At 37.9% G+C, this 14614-nt stretch overlaps 1 protein-coding gene across 11 annotated transcripts in view; it reads left to right on the top strand.

Moving 5' to 3' along the window:
• Nucleotides 1-14614, top strand: part of LOC131774729 (stAR-related lipid transfer protein 13) — a 34596-nt gene that overhangs the window by 4049 nt on the left and 15933 nt on the right. Inside the window, exons 1-4 of one of the 11 annotated variants that reach the window (XM_059090793.2) lie at nt 565-709; nt 2830-2891; nt 7247-7393; nt 9670-9721. In XM_059090793.2, coding sequence (XP_058946776.2) covers nt 580-709; nt 2830-2891; nt 7247-7393; nt 9670-9721 — 391 coding nt within the window. In that variant the 5' untranslated portion in view covers nt 565-579. Of the gene's footprint in view, nt 1-564; nt 710-769; nt 953-2829; nt 2892-5126; nt 5262-5366; nt 5596-7246; nt 7394-9669; nt 9722-12538; nt 12661-14614 lie in introns of those variants that run through there. The other 10 variants (XM_059090797.2, XM_059090791.2, XM_059090799.2 and 7 more) reach the window with 10 other exon arrangements.

Raw genomic sequence — 14614 nt, 5'->3', positions numbered from 1 at the left:
TAATTTCAGGTCTCGCGATACACATATTTATATATACTCACATAAAAATTACAAAGTACATAAAAACTTACTGAGTAGTCTTCTCAATTAAGCGATTATTTTTCACCTTTTTTCTTGACTCCTCCTGTAAGTCTTAAATTTTATGAAAGATTATTGTTAACAGTAGATAGTCATCTTTAAGTGATAAATGAATTAACAAAAATTAGTATCGTACAGAACGAGTTTAAAAGAAGCGTCCACCGCAGGAAAGTAATGGGCTCGTGTGATCGCCAAAGAAATAACGTGAGGCAGTCTTTTGGCAAATTGGTTTAAGCAGGATAATTCGCCGTATAAATACAAGCTGTAAATGGTTACACGGATTAATTCATGCAAAACAATAGAACAAAACGATCAAAAGCCGCAAATAATTTCTTGTCTATTGTTGAACGACTTCGCCTAAGATCGAAAATAACTTTTTCAATTGTTCAGCGTATCAAACAGCATTCCTTGGTTCATTCTGAACAAAAATAACGCCATCTGATTGATAGAAGTATGTCAAGAAGTGTTAATGTTTTGTGTCTGTTAAAAGACGCACTTTAAATGCCTCAAACAATAGCAGTGACCAATCACGGAGCTGATGACTCGTTCAGCCCTGGAATAGACAAATATTTTACAGATCTTATTCATCATTACTCCTCCAGCAAACGAGAGGGTACGCCAAAGATGCCAGGTACTATTTAATCGTATCCGGGATTTAAAGGCTCCTGCGGAGTCGTTCTTGAATCTTTCATGACCTGTTTGCGCGCAATCTCAAAATCATGCAAACAAAGGGAAATTTATGATGGAATTTCACTTACCACTGAACTGACAGCCATGATCTCGCTATCACAATCGGCCGAGTGCATGTGTAAATTACATTCTCCTGTGTTTCCCACTCTTTGAGAAGCAGGCACTGGCGTGGTGGCCTTTCAAGGTAAGAGGTGTTGTGAACAACCGAAAGTTGAGAGGGAGAAGCAGAGAGCATACATGGCTTGGAAGTATATTCAGTTGTGTTCGAATCCCTGAGGGTTGATGTAAACATTGCGTCTATAACACTCGTTCTGCACTATGCACTAATGGTAATTATTTCGGCTAGATTGATGCTTTTAATTTAGCAATCAAAGGATCGTAACTGTGCGAATCTTACATGTTATTTTGCCACTAGCTGGCTATTAATAAGAGGATTACTTGTATAACAGAACAGAACTCCGATCTTTGCATGGTCAGTTCAAACTCAAAATGAAAAGACATTGTTTAAATAAGAGGTCGGTTGCATAATTTACGTCCCAGCAGCCTCGCGAGCAAAGATTTCTCGTAAATTGACAACTTAGTCTCTGTGGAGTGAATCATGTCTCTTATCGATCTACTAGGACCCTTCTGCCCGAGGCTGTAAACTCAGGTCGTATGAGAATCGACAGGAACACGATCAAAGGTGTTGACGGACGACTTTTAAGCCTAGTGTAATCTTTCAGCATCATGTTTACATAGATGCTCCTAATGGAACATCATTGACTTTAAAAACAACCTTTGCATCGGAATTCCGAACAGTACTCGATACCCAAATCAGTCATGCACCTAGTAAAGATTAGTTGCATCAACGGAAGTTCGGTTATATATGATTCCAATATCTGTTGGTATTGACGTCATCTCAGTCCGTCAATATTGTTCAGCCCCGTTATTCCAACTGAGCACGCGAAGATAAATTGATCACACTTGACTAGTTACTTTGCAACAAAGATACCTTCCCGTGCCCTGTTGAGTTCCAGTGAATCCAAGGATTATGGCAGTGAGGACTGTTCTTGTTACTGTCGCATAATTTAAACAACAAATATCACAGTTCTGGGCGGTTAACATGAATAATGTGGATAATTTTTCAAGCATTACCGACCGGGGGAAAGCATTTCTCTCCATTAATGGGAAAGGAAGACGGGAGAAGTCATTGAACGATTGTGGAAAATTAGAAACCCCTTTAAAAACAGCAGCAGAATACCGGAAACGATTTCCAACTGAGCAACCTTGATTACCATTTTAAACGAAATTTAACCTTTTTCTCACCCAGACATTAACCCTCAGATCAGTGATTACGACTTGTAGAAAACCTTGATCTAGCGAATTTGCGGAAAAAAACAAACAAAATGTTCGTTATACCGAAGGATGGATAATAGTTGTTAATTTGCTTCATTTTTTATTTCTCTTTGTTTTCGCGTTACCCAGCAGTTTGGGATCGGAATGATTACTGTAAATAACATTTGAGCTTTAATTTCAATATGAAGCTATAGTACATTGTACAGGTCTGTATATAGCTACAGCACATTGTTTTTAGAGCACGGAGGATAAATCTCAATGAAATTCATTGGATAAAGCGGATCTGTTGTGACCATAGCCTTACATACAAATCTTTTCTTCCTTTTTTCAAATTGCCCCTAATTTTGAAGCTAGGATTACAGAAACCGGGTGCTTGCCACATTTGAGTTTGTTCAACCAATTTTTCCTGAGCCATGGAATGTCTTGATCCACTTGACATGGCGTCATAAACTAAAAACTTTTTAGACTTGTGTTCATCAAGATTAAGTTTTAAACACGGTATAACTAACAAAAAACTTACATCAGCGACTACAAAACAAGCCTAATTTTTTTTTGGTAAGAGCAATAACAAGTCGTATGACAAGATACAAGAACGAACACTGGTACTTTTTCATCAAGCGACAAACCAGACACTGTCAACCTTTTTACATCCATCTAAAGATCATTTGCCAGACCATTGGCGACACTTATGTCATAACTTAAAGATTTTTTTCTTTATCTTTGCAGCCAGTTCGTTCGGAGGAACGCCTTTTATCACACAGCCGATGAGTTACGTAGAAATTCTGTCTGTAAGTATAATTTCAGTTTCGTTCGATTTCGTAACTTTTTTTCCATCTACGGTCAGCACACATAAACGACTGATATTGTAAGCTGTGGCGCTTCTAGGTCACGAAATAATATTGCAAGGACCAATCACGCTTTATGATTTCGAATTTGCTGCTGCAGCGTAGATACTTAGGCAATTGTTCAAAACGGACAAGGCAAGACGGAAAGAGACTGGTGGGGCGACCTCTGCGACAATTCACAACGTCCTCATCAGTTCCTCTTCATAAAAAAAAAAACAAAACAAAGCAAAACTGAAGGGGAACAGGATCAAGCTGTGTATTCATTTCTGAAGAATATGTAGGCAAGTTTTCACCATAATGTATCGTAAAAGGTCGAAAACTGTCTGTCCGGTTTTTTTTTTTTTTTTTGGCATGATGAAAATAGAAATGTCATTTCAATGATTGTCAAATCTGCACGGAGCCTGTATTACGTAGCTTTAACTTTATACGATCAAGAAAAGCTTTTGGTTATACTTCTTCTAGTATACAAACATGCACCTGTTATTTTTGCGCTCAAAGTGAACGTTCCTCTCTTTCTCCAAAAATGATCCTTAAGTGGAAGCGATTTGCAATGTCTTACATAAGTACTGCTCAACGAATGATAGCTTTCATTAAAACAAACACAAAAACGAAACAAAAACAAAACAAAAGTAAAACAAAACAAAACAAAATTAGCAAAATGGAAACGTCTAAATTTGAGTAATTTTGCAAGTATGTACCTTAAATTTTGGTCAACGTCAGCCGAACATTTTTTCAAGACTCACGTATAAAAACGATTGTATACGAAACCGTTTGCGGAAACATCCCTTTAAACTCCACTGAGATACGCAAGCAGACATATCAACCGTTAAACCGCGGTTTTCCATTGCTATCTATAACAACAGTCATCTTTAGAAAGACGGTAAGTTTTGAGCGCGGTAAAGTAATAAAAAAAGACGTTTTTCCGTCTTGTCACGAGCGTGAGACAAAGAAAAACTTCCCTGAGTCCCCATCAGGAATCGAACCTCAGACCTTCGGATTCCGCGCTCAGATGCTCTACCACTGAGCCATAGAGACTCTGGTGATGGGTCTTACTTTGCATATGACGATATTTAAGTCGCCTATTTGAATGTGTCACAAACAATTGACGCGTTAATTAAGAAATCTATAAATAAAAGCTTGTCAGGCCAAGCAAGCATCAAAAACTTTTGGTGCACGAAAGAAAAAAAAAAAACGGAGAAGAACAAAGGTTAAGTCTAGAGAAGATTAACCCGTGTGACAAATCAACGCAAAATTAGCATTATAAAAAAAACCGTTAGTTAACAAGAAAGTATTGAATTTTCGTTCTAGTCCCTCTCTATAACCACCATCGAGATTGACCGTGCCTTAAGTTAGAGTGATCGGCAGAAAGCCATACAACACCATTCACATTCCCACACAATACTTTAAAAATTTAAGCAGACTATGGAAAACCACTGAAAAAAATTAAGAAGATATAGCTATCAAAACCTACACCCGCCAACAATCCTCACGTGACTTCCGACTAAATATTGGACCGCTTTGAAGGTGGATTACATGCGTTTCGTGATAGTTCACATCGAGTGGATTTCTAAATAGGAATGCCAACGAACTTGTGGTTTGACGCTATTAAAGTTGTTATCTCTAACTGCTTTTACAAGGCAACATGAATATCTCTCGATGTTTCACCAGCGTGAAACTGATTGTCAACTTTTTGAGTCGGAACTGTTCAAAAGAGCTGATGGCCGACGGTCGTCTCCGCTGAAGGCACTGAAATATGTAATTATTCCGATATTTCGTATATCAAAGGAAAGTGCTCAGCCTGAAAAGAAAAGCCTCAGTTTAGCGTAACAACGATCTCTATTATTGTGGCTTGGGCGTTTTCGTCTCTAATTCATCTCAATTAGGACTCGAATATTGCAAGCCAAGCTTGACGCTGTGAACTCTTTAGTGCGTGTTTTAATTACCAAACTTCATCGTCATCAAAACATTGAGAATCTCAAGCACGATACGTGGTCTAAAATAAACCAATTATTCTATTATCACGAAAACCCAGATTGAATATGATATGTTGGCCTATTTTACATTAGTGTTCGTGACCAAGCGGGTTTTAATATGCCAAACGCCGGGTTGGGTGGGAAAGGTCGAATATCACGCGCGTGACCCATGATTGAAGCTCTAAACATAGTTTCCAAAGTCTAACGTTAGTTTGGGGCTGTGATGGAAAGAGAGCAGTATCTAGTGAGGAAATACTTCCAAACTGCGCGAAGAAAAATGGAAGAACCGGGTCTCAAACGAAGACGCCGCATGGGCGGAATGTGGTTACTTGATTTAAACGTAAGTAACAGTGTTTGAAGCCGTAGCCTGAAGCGTTACTACGCTAAGCAAATGTATCCGTTACCGCAACTCGAGTCCACATGTAGGAGGCTTAGAGGATTACACTCACGTAGGACGAAGTCGACGAAAAAGCTAGAAAAATTGCGAAATGTGCTATAAATGATTATGGTCACACGCTGTTAAAGAAATGCTTTCAACGTTTATCCGAACTGATACCATTCTGTGAGAAAAAGACTCGTAGATTATTTGACTAATTGATCCGGTGGTGTAGCTTTTGAGGTCTTTTGTTTAAAAGCGACGGGTGATTATGACTGTTATACAGGCGCTAGCTGAGGTAAGAACCAAATAACTTTGTTAAAACAGTCAAAGTAATGGAAGTTATCCATCTTCGATGACGTTACGATGAAGCCAGATTTGAACTGCTGAAAATATAGATATGAAACGTCTGGATTTGAGAAGCAAATCGACCAAATTTGACATCAATTATTACCAATAAGAAATTTCGAAGTTCATTTACGCTGTGAGATTCTTTTATTGTTCGCTCTTCTGCAAAACAAAGCAAAATTTTAGATTCCGAGTATTATAAATATCAGGGAAGTTAAGCTGTCTACAAACTGCACTATCCCCATCAATTTACCTGTGAAAAGGTGACCATAAGTTAAGTTCAGAACGCTTTGGAACTTTGAACAGACGTGTACAACTGTATCGGATCATGGTTAGGTCTGTCAAGCGGAAAAACGAATATTCACTTAAAAACAGACTAGGTTAATTCAATGGCAAAAAAAATATATACTTCTACTAATGAAATACAGAAGAAGATAGTTGTAATTTTTATCGCGAAAGGGAACTTTCAACAATCCATAACCTCGATAAGTTTACAGACTAAGGAACTGTCGGCAAAAGCGACAATAGCCATATACTTTATGGTGTTTATATTACCTTTGGCGGTATTTCCTAGGGCAGTGAGACAGATAATGTTTGTGGCTGAATAGTTTTACAACAAAATTTGCTCGGGCACCATTTTGTCGCCGACCACATTTTCTAAGTGTTCCATTCTGAGGCTTCTTTTCGTGTAAACTTGAAAACACCATTGACATGCAATACTGCTATCAATTTGGCATGCTAGTACAATATAAACGTTTTTATTCGCCTCCTCTTTCGCCTTTACTTATTCAATTTCAAAAAGTTTGACTATTTATTTCTTAAGGAATTCAAAAGTACGTGACACTGAAAATCTAACAGTTACAAAAAGGCCTTCATTTTTCTGTTAAATTTAGTGTAAATTTAGACGCAATGATACTTCCTGGATTCATGGCATTACGCTTAATCTGCCTGACAGACTGTTTGCAGGCCTTAGACTTCTACGATTTTTGCTCTGGTCGCGAAGAGCGATAAGGGCTGCGATTTACAAAAAGAGACACTAATCTGTCTGACTTACAACACAAATTAGTCCGACTCGCACCTGTACCTCTGTCTATAGCTTAGAACATGAGATGTAACACATATCTTATCCTAAAATTTCACTGAGTACCCTTCCATTGGTAAATACTACCATAATCATACTAAACTGGGTTTGAAAAGGTTTGAGCTTATTTCAAAAGGTTCAAGTCTTAGTCTTAAGGGACTACTGCGAACGCTCGAAAGAGGTTATAAATGAGTTCCATATTGCACTTCAGCAACATTTTAGAGTTACATCTGTGCAGCATTTGGGGAACATGGGGAAATCAAGGACTTACACAGTACTTCGAATAAATGGAAAGTTCTTTTTGTAGCACAGCAGTATAACTGACGCCAAAATCACACTACCGATGGCCGAATGCTTTTTCTGCCTTTGTTGACTCTCAATGATCTTTGTCTGAATATGTGTAGTGCTACCTCTGCGTTGACGACATCATAGTGTGTATCTCTGAAATCAGCGCTGTCGTGCTACTGCTCCAAGCCTTTATCCATCGCTTTCAACTAAATCTTGAACTTTCCTTGTTTAGCGTATGGAGGCCTCATCTCTCGAGGACATTCTTTCAACCCCAAGCCCCGAGACGAACTCTCCTGCCGAGGATGACAATGAGGGGACTAGTTCTTCGTCACAAGGCGCTTTCACGTTCCCGGGAAGTGCGGACGAAAACGACAATGAGGTGCAGTAGAAAAGATATGCATCAATCCCACAACTTAAGAAAATTTTACTCAATCATCCTTGCTGTGTGTATTCATTGTCGTATCTTTACCGAGAATTTTTCTTTGTGGTTCGTTGTCAAGACATAATCCAATACACACCATTTCTCTTATAGCCTTAGTGAGAAAAAAAACACTTTACGCCATTTCTCAAATAGGCTTAGGAAAAAAAATCACACACACACACACACACAGATCATTCGAGGGAGAGAAATGGAACATCTCATCAATTTGTTTTCTGCAAAAGTAAACAAATAGATTGAAAAAGTATCTTTAACTTTGTAAAGAATATCAGGGCTCCAATTTTCCTGGCGGCTATCAAGTAAACTTGTAACGTCGAGAGTGATTATGATATGTTTGCATGAGTTGCACATGTCTCACAGTGTTGTCACAATGCAAAGCAATCATCACATTGCAGCAATTTCCTTCATTTATGAATTATGCTTCAGAACATCATTCGTGTAAACACCAGACGACTGGGACCCGCAGAACCTATGGACAAATTTCACCTGAAAATGTTATAGCTTTCGGATCCAAATTTCTATATCTCGTGGTCGTAGAAAAAAAATTTTGAAAACTTTTGAAAACTTTTATCATTACAGCTGATTATTGGTTACTGTTCCATAGGTAGTCATGTTTAGGCATTGATTAGATGTTATTAGTGGCTTTCAGCGAGTTTGACTAATGGTCGTGGGTCGTGGGTCGTAGGTCGTAGATGTGAGTGTGAATAGAAGTCGTGTTGGTAATAGTTAATAATTAATTGTTAATAATAATGATATTAATAGTACTACTACCAATAATAAATTATCGTTAAGTACAGATTTTTTGGTATAAATTAGCTGAATGAATTACTTATTACTTATAACTAAGTGAATCCATGAAATGGTAGTCTCACCGAGCTGATGCGATGATATTGGAATAAACAATAATATTTACAATTGGCAGGAGCCCATTACTGGCTCCTGACAGTTGGAGAAGGGTTGGAGAAAGGCTTGTTCATGTCAATTATGTCAAATTACACCATAATTGAGGGAGGTAAAGGGGGCTCCTAGATCACTTTTCACGAAAAATAAAATGGCCATTCACGTTTCACGAAAATAGCCATTTCACGAAACGAAGATAAAAGGTGTTCAATTACCTGTTGGAATGATAATTAGCTAATCACAGTCATATTTCTACACGTAGTCTTGTTTTGAGACGCGGACTGGATTATTTTTAAAGGAAGAGAAACAATAACGGTTCAAGTCACGTTTCGCGAAAAAAAAACCCAGTCGTCTCGCAATTTCCATAAAAGGGCGATTCACCGTTCACGGCTATGTAACCAAATCACGTTTCACCAAAAAAAAAACCGTTCCCCTCTACAATAATAACAATAACTATTAGTAGAAGTACCATTAATATTATTATTATTATTAGATATGAACTATTAACTTTTAATTCAGTGTTAACTATTACCGACACGACTTGTCCCACACCGGCACCCACGACCCACGACCATTACTCAAACTCGCTTTCAGCGGGTGATGTTTCTGACGTTTCATCAAGTGGCTTAAAAAAATTGCAAACAGACAGTATTTTTTGCTTGTTTTCAACCCGTCTGACATCGATAGAAGGCTGATAACGAGAGTTTTCCATTTCCGACAGGTTTGGACAGATAAAGATAAAGAGAATTAAACTGATAAGTTCAGCGAGTTACTCTTTACTTTTTCTTATCAAAACAATTTTGAATTGTTTCTCTACGAAATAAGCAATACTCGAAAGGCACCATCTGATAAAAGAAAAACGATTCTTGGTTTTGTACGAGTTTTTTTTCGATCCTTCTCTTCAGCTAGATTTTTGATAAAAAATTTGGCGTGGAAACTCACTGACATGGTTCTTCTCAAAAGGAAAGCAGAGCAAATGCCTGATGATAAGCAGAGCTTGAGCGATATGAATGACTCCTCGTGTTAAGCAGCTTTTTAAGGAAATACTTACTGAAAATATGGGTTATTAATTTCTGGTATTAATTCAAATTCCAAGGGATAGCCTCTAGGATGGTAGAGTACTTTCAGTTCGCAAAAAACTAAATCAAACCTTGAGTGCCGATCTTTGAACGCATTAGAAATATGGCGCCAATTTTGATCACAATCGTACCCAGTTCAAGTAGACAAGAATTCCAGTTACCTACTCATGCGTACGAGATGCCGGCTTGTGGATGTGACCGACATTCTCTGCTCAACACCGAATGTTTTCTTTCCAGGCCATTCAGAAGCAAGCAAGCGAAACAGAAGACGAATCTTCACGTCGCGCAGGTAAGCCTAACTGTTTTCTTTATCGTATTGCTACTCGACTGATAACATAGTTAGCATTTCAGAATCATCAAATTTTTTTTTGTAGCTTTATTTCTCTTAGCTTCGTATCAAATCGATTAATCATCACTGTTTGTTCTCACAAATTGCACGTTTAACCTTGTCCGCATCTTGGCACAAAATTCATGACTGTGCCTCGGCGAGTTACGATCCCATACCTCAGGGAACCATTATATTCTCCCCTCTTGGAGAGCAGCCTAGAAAACTGTTGATGGATCCATTTGCGGAAGCCATGGACTTGAAGTATAACTTTCTGATGTAACCAAAATGAATTTAATAACATGTACGACATCGAATAACCCTAAATTGGTGGACAACGTTCTTACCTTTAACATCTTATCCAAGACCTTTAATTTATAAGTTAAACTACTCCAATTACTTATGACGGATTGTGTTATTTTCAACTTGCGTGTATCGTGTATGGAAGTTATTTATAAGGCGGACCGAACTTGATGTTTTTGAATGAATTCCCGACATTTTTCTGTCTCCCACGAAATTTGGTTTCTATATGCTTATCTGGGCAAGTCTAAGCATTTTTAGGAAGGAGTGGGAGTGACAAATTATAAACTCTAAATCAAAGGATTTGAGGTTGTTTTGTGTACCGTAGAAAGTTCAAATCCAAATAATGTATCATACAGTAATACAGCTGTGTCCTTAAATGGTAACAAATGTTGGGCTCACTGAATTCTTAAAGTTATCTCGTCCATCAACCACGACATACTGCATGATTACAGTGTCCTTAGATGTTTTGATGCTTGCCAGAAATTATGCCATTCCAGTCCTGATAATTCTATGTTATCCAATATTTCATGATCAGTATTAGCTAGACGTTTATTGGGAAGGTGCCTATATTATCATCGATTGAACAGACTGGTTATCACTCGGTTAAAAGTGCATCGAGCCTCGCAGTATTCAAATTTCTATACTATTAAACTGACTTCCAAATTAACATCGGACTTTTCTCTGATTTTGTTTCTGACTGTACAAATCTGCCATGAGATTAATTACCCCGTTGAAATCAACACGTCAATCCAAAAAAAACCTGCCCGCCTTAGGTTAATACATGATTAAACAAACTTGTGAGGAGACGAAGGAGTTATGACTGCCAGATAAAGCGGTGATAACTGCTCGTTGATCTGTGTGCTTCATGAAGTCATGAGAGTTTCAAGCATAGTTTAAATACTTTAGACGCTACAGTAGCGTTCAAGTGATTGGTATTTCATTCCGCCGGCTTTACATCTTAAATTCGTATGCTTGAGTTCCACCAAGGATGTATGGCAGCCTCGCTGATCAAAAAAACGACTACTAAAATGCGGTGACAGTCCACGTGGGTGGAAAAACAAGAAAAATGCAAAAGGCCATTAAGTTTCTATTTTTACACTTAATTGATTTCTTTTGGTTATACCGAGACGTGTAGTTATTTGATTTAATTCTGTTTCTGCATCATTAATTTTATTTTAAGTGGTGAACGACACCACTGAAATGTCGGAATAGCAATTAGGCTAGAACTTGTTTACGTGACGGTGTAAAATCATCTATACGAATTCATCACGTCTCTCAGCTCTCCTGCGGGAGAAAAAGGATTCTGTTTCTGTACCGGATGTGTCTTCAATTGCCTTTTTTTACTTTGTTGCGTCAGTTACACAATAAGGCTCCAACCAAGATAGGACATTAAAGTACAGCCAGCTAATAATTACATTTTTGTGGTGTTCTACATCATATGCGTGTTTCCTCATTCGTCACGCAGCCTTGAGGGAGCAAATGTGCAAAGAGTATGCAAACGTCCTGATAGCAGTCAGTTTTTGTTACCTTAGGAAAAAACTGAGCAAAAGTGAAACTATTCCTTGATCCTCGCAATTAACTCTTGGCCCTGTGGTCTGTCAGTGATACCATCACTTGGACGCTTCACTTAGAGGACGCTATTGAGATTTCTTTGAATCCTAATATAACTTCGACTTCATGTAAATACCTTTTGGAGCAATAACACAAAGTTCTTCGGATGACATACCCACGCCGTTCACAACTCACATATACCCATTATACACGGCGTTTCATTTGGCTCGTTATTTTTGTGGGGTTTTCTATCTTCGGAACTGTTTGTCGTTACACTCTCCAGTCTGAGAGGAACCAATTTCTCTTTTGTTGTCGAAGGCGTGTTTTGGGTCTTTTTTTCTGTAATGTAAATATTTCTCTACCTCTGTTTTCAAGATTCATTTAATCAGTGGTCTAAGGTATGCAAAAAAGTGCTGTGCGTCTCTGAAAAGGTCAGCTTTTAAAGCCTCAACTTACATTTTATTGTTTGTTTGTTTTTCTGCCTTCTTGCTGCGAGCATCACTGAATTGGATGCTCTTCTCTTCCAAAAATGGTTTGACGTTGTTTACAACCTGTTTTACCACTTTCATTACTTTCTTTTATCAGAGGAAACAGAGACTTGGCTGATAACAGATTTGCTCCCCTGTAGATTGATAAATTGATTTTCCTTCCATTTCGCGATAAAGAATTAGTTGACTTGCCGAATACAAACCCTAGACTTTTCACTGTTTACTATCATTAAGGATTAACCGTAACTATGGCATTTGGCATTATCGTATTGGTAATTCTGTAGGCTGGCTTAGTAGCCAATCAGATTGTTCCTATAATGTTCCAGATCGCGTGCTGTAACTTTAGGGATCCTCGCTTAATGACAGATAGTATGACCTAAGACCTCGGTGAAATTTCATTGTCAATTGAGCCCATCCATTATTCTGTGCTGCACTGTGAGATAGTTGTAGTGTATCAAAACTAATTGAAACTCATTGCTGAGATTCACGCGTGGGAAATGACAAGACGTAAATGCCAGTTTCTAAAACCGCTTATCCTGGGGTGCTTTCATGGAAATGCAGGTAGTTCAAAACTTACGACTTTCTACCATTTAGTAGAGGAAAAGAGACAAAGCCATCGCTTTATTTACATAAGACATACTGGAACGCACACGTGTGATTTCTCAGAAACAACGCAAATGAAAGTGTTACTTCAGTAAATACACTCGATAAGTGTTTCGCAAGGGATCTGAAGCAAAAGGTCGTTCGTCACCTCCTTCTTAAACGACTTTGTTTTCAACCATTGTCTGTGTAATATGTTCGTTTTCTGTTGTTTCGAGAAAGTCGTAATTACGGCGTTTAGAAGGATAATCGCTTGTCAAAACACAAACTACGCATAGCCTTAGCATATTTCCTTTTGTTAACATATTTTTTCCTCATTAAGCTCCTCTAAGGTTTCATGTTTGTTTAAATTCCCTTTCTTACGTAACGCTGAACTGTTTTTGACGTTTCCGTGTCTCTAAATTTTTTTTTCTCAACGAAACTGTTCTTGTGATTTTGAAGTAAACAGCAAACCCAATCTGCAACATTCCAACCGAAAGTGTGATTCAAAGAGCATAAAAAACATCTTAAGCAAGGCCTAAAATGCTTAAATGAACGCAGAACACAGCTTTGAGTTGTGCATAAATCTATCCTACTCTTTCGAGAATTCACCACTGAAGGGGCATTCTCGAGAATATCTTTGAATTCTATTTTATCCTCTGGACTCACTTCTTATCAACGATTTACTCAGGCAGTTAGCTACTTGTAGTACATATCTTCTTCTCAGTGATGGAAGATTTTGAAGGTAAGGTTCGGTTTCGATCTGTATTGGATTTTTACAAACAGGCATTCTTTCTACATAGTGCTGTTTTTGGAAACGAAAGTAAGGAAATCAGTTCAAGAGGAAGGAAGATAAAATTCGTAGTAGACCATGAAAGAGGACAATGCTGAAAGATAAAAGATGCAATTATGATCTGTTCAAGTTCCTGCCTAGAGTTATTTGCGTGAGACAGATAACAATCAAGACAATTAGAACTGATGAACTTTGTTGTTCACAAATTGATGCATAACATGCTGTGTCGAAGAAAATGGAAGAGCTCTTAAGACGGAAAAAAATTAAGAACAAATTTAAAGGCTGGGAAACGATATTAAAATACGCAGCATACAAGCAATTGCGCTTACACTTAACATCGGGTCTGTATTCTGCCTGGATCTGTATTTGTTGTTCTTAACTTTGGAAACTTACGGTTGTTTCGAGAGTTCGCATAACATATGTTTAAAGTCAGGGGTTATATCAGCATCAAACCTTTGATGTCGTACTTTTATATCACAAATGTCTAAATAACCTTTGACTCGCTACGATATTGCAACTAAGACAAGTTATAGAGAGAAATGAGAACGGTTCCTTTGACATTTCGAATCGAAATTGATTTTGATCGATGGAATTCTAAAACGTGCGTGACATGCACGGTTATCCAGCGTGCTGAATTCATTAAAGTCGATGCTGTCAACAGTTTGAAGATTTACTCAGATTAGCGACATTCTAAGGGCTTAATTGAAGTTTTTTTCAGCGCACTTCTTTGTTGAAAGACGACGAGGTCACCCTCTCCCATGTTGCCATTTCGTGTTTAAAGTTCCTAATCACGTACGTTGAAGTATCTCTTAATTACGAACCTGGCACCTTTGCTTAAACGTGATTTTTTTCACAGCAAGGTTTTTTTCCGTCAGTATTAAGTTGAGATGTTAAACCCCTTCTATCCTACTTAAAGATGTTATTTACAAAATATTTTTGAATAACCAAAAATAGCGCTACTTGATACCCGCTAATTAACCTTGGTATCAGCACTGAGTTAAAGACGTGATAACCAATTTTAAACCTCTATGACGTAATCAGAGTTCTCTAAATCTTAGGACCTCCAATACGGCAAACTTCCTTATAAATAAGATATCGTTATCCTCGCCTAGGTTCATCCAGATCAAAACTGCCGTGAATCTT

The sequence above is a fragment of the Pocillopora verrucosa genome, chromosome 14 (assembly GCF_036669915.1).
Source record: "Pocillopora verrucosa isolate sample1 chromosome 14, ASM3666991v2, whole genome shotgun sequence".
In the NCBI taxonomy this organism is placed as follows: domain Eukaryota; kingdom Metazoa; phylum Cnidaria; class Anthozoa; order Scleractinia; family Pocilloporidae; genus Pocillopora; species Pocillopora verrucosa.
Note: the sequence above shows the minus strand (reverse complement) of the source record. Positions and strands in the feature narration are given on the sequence as shown.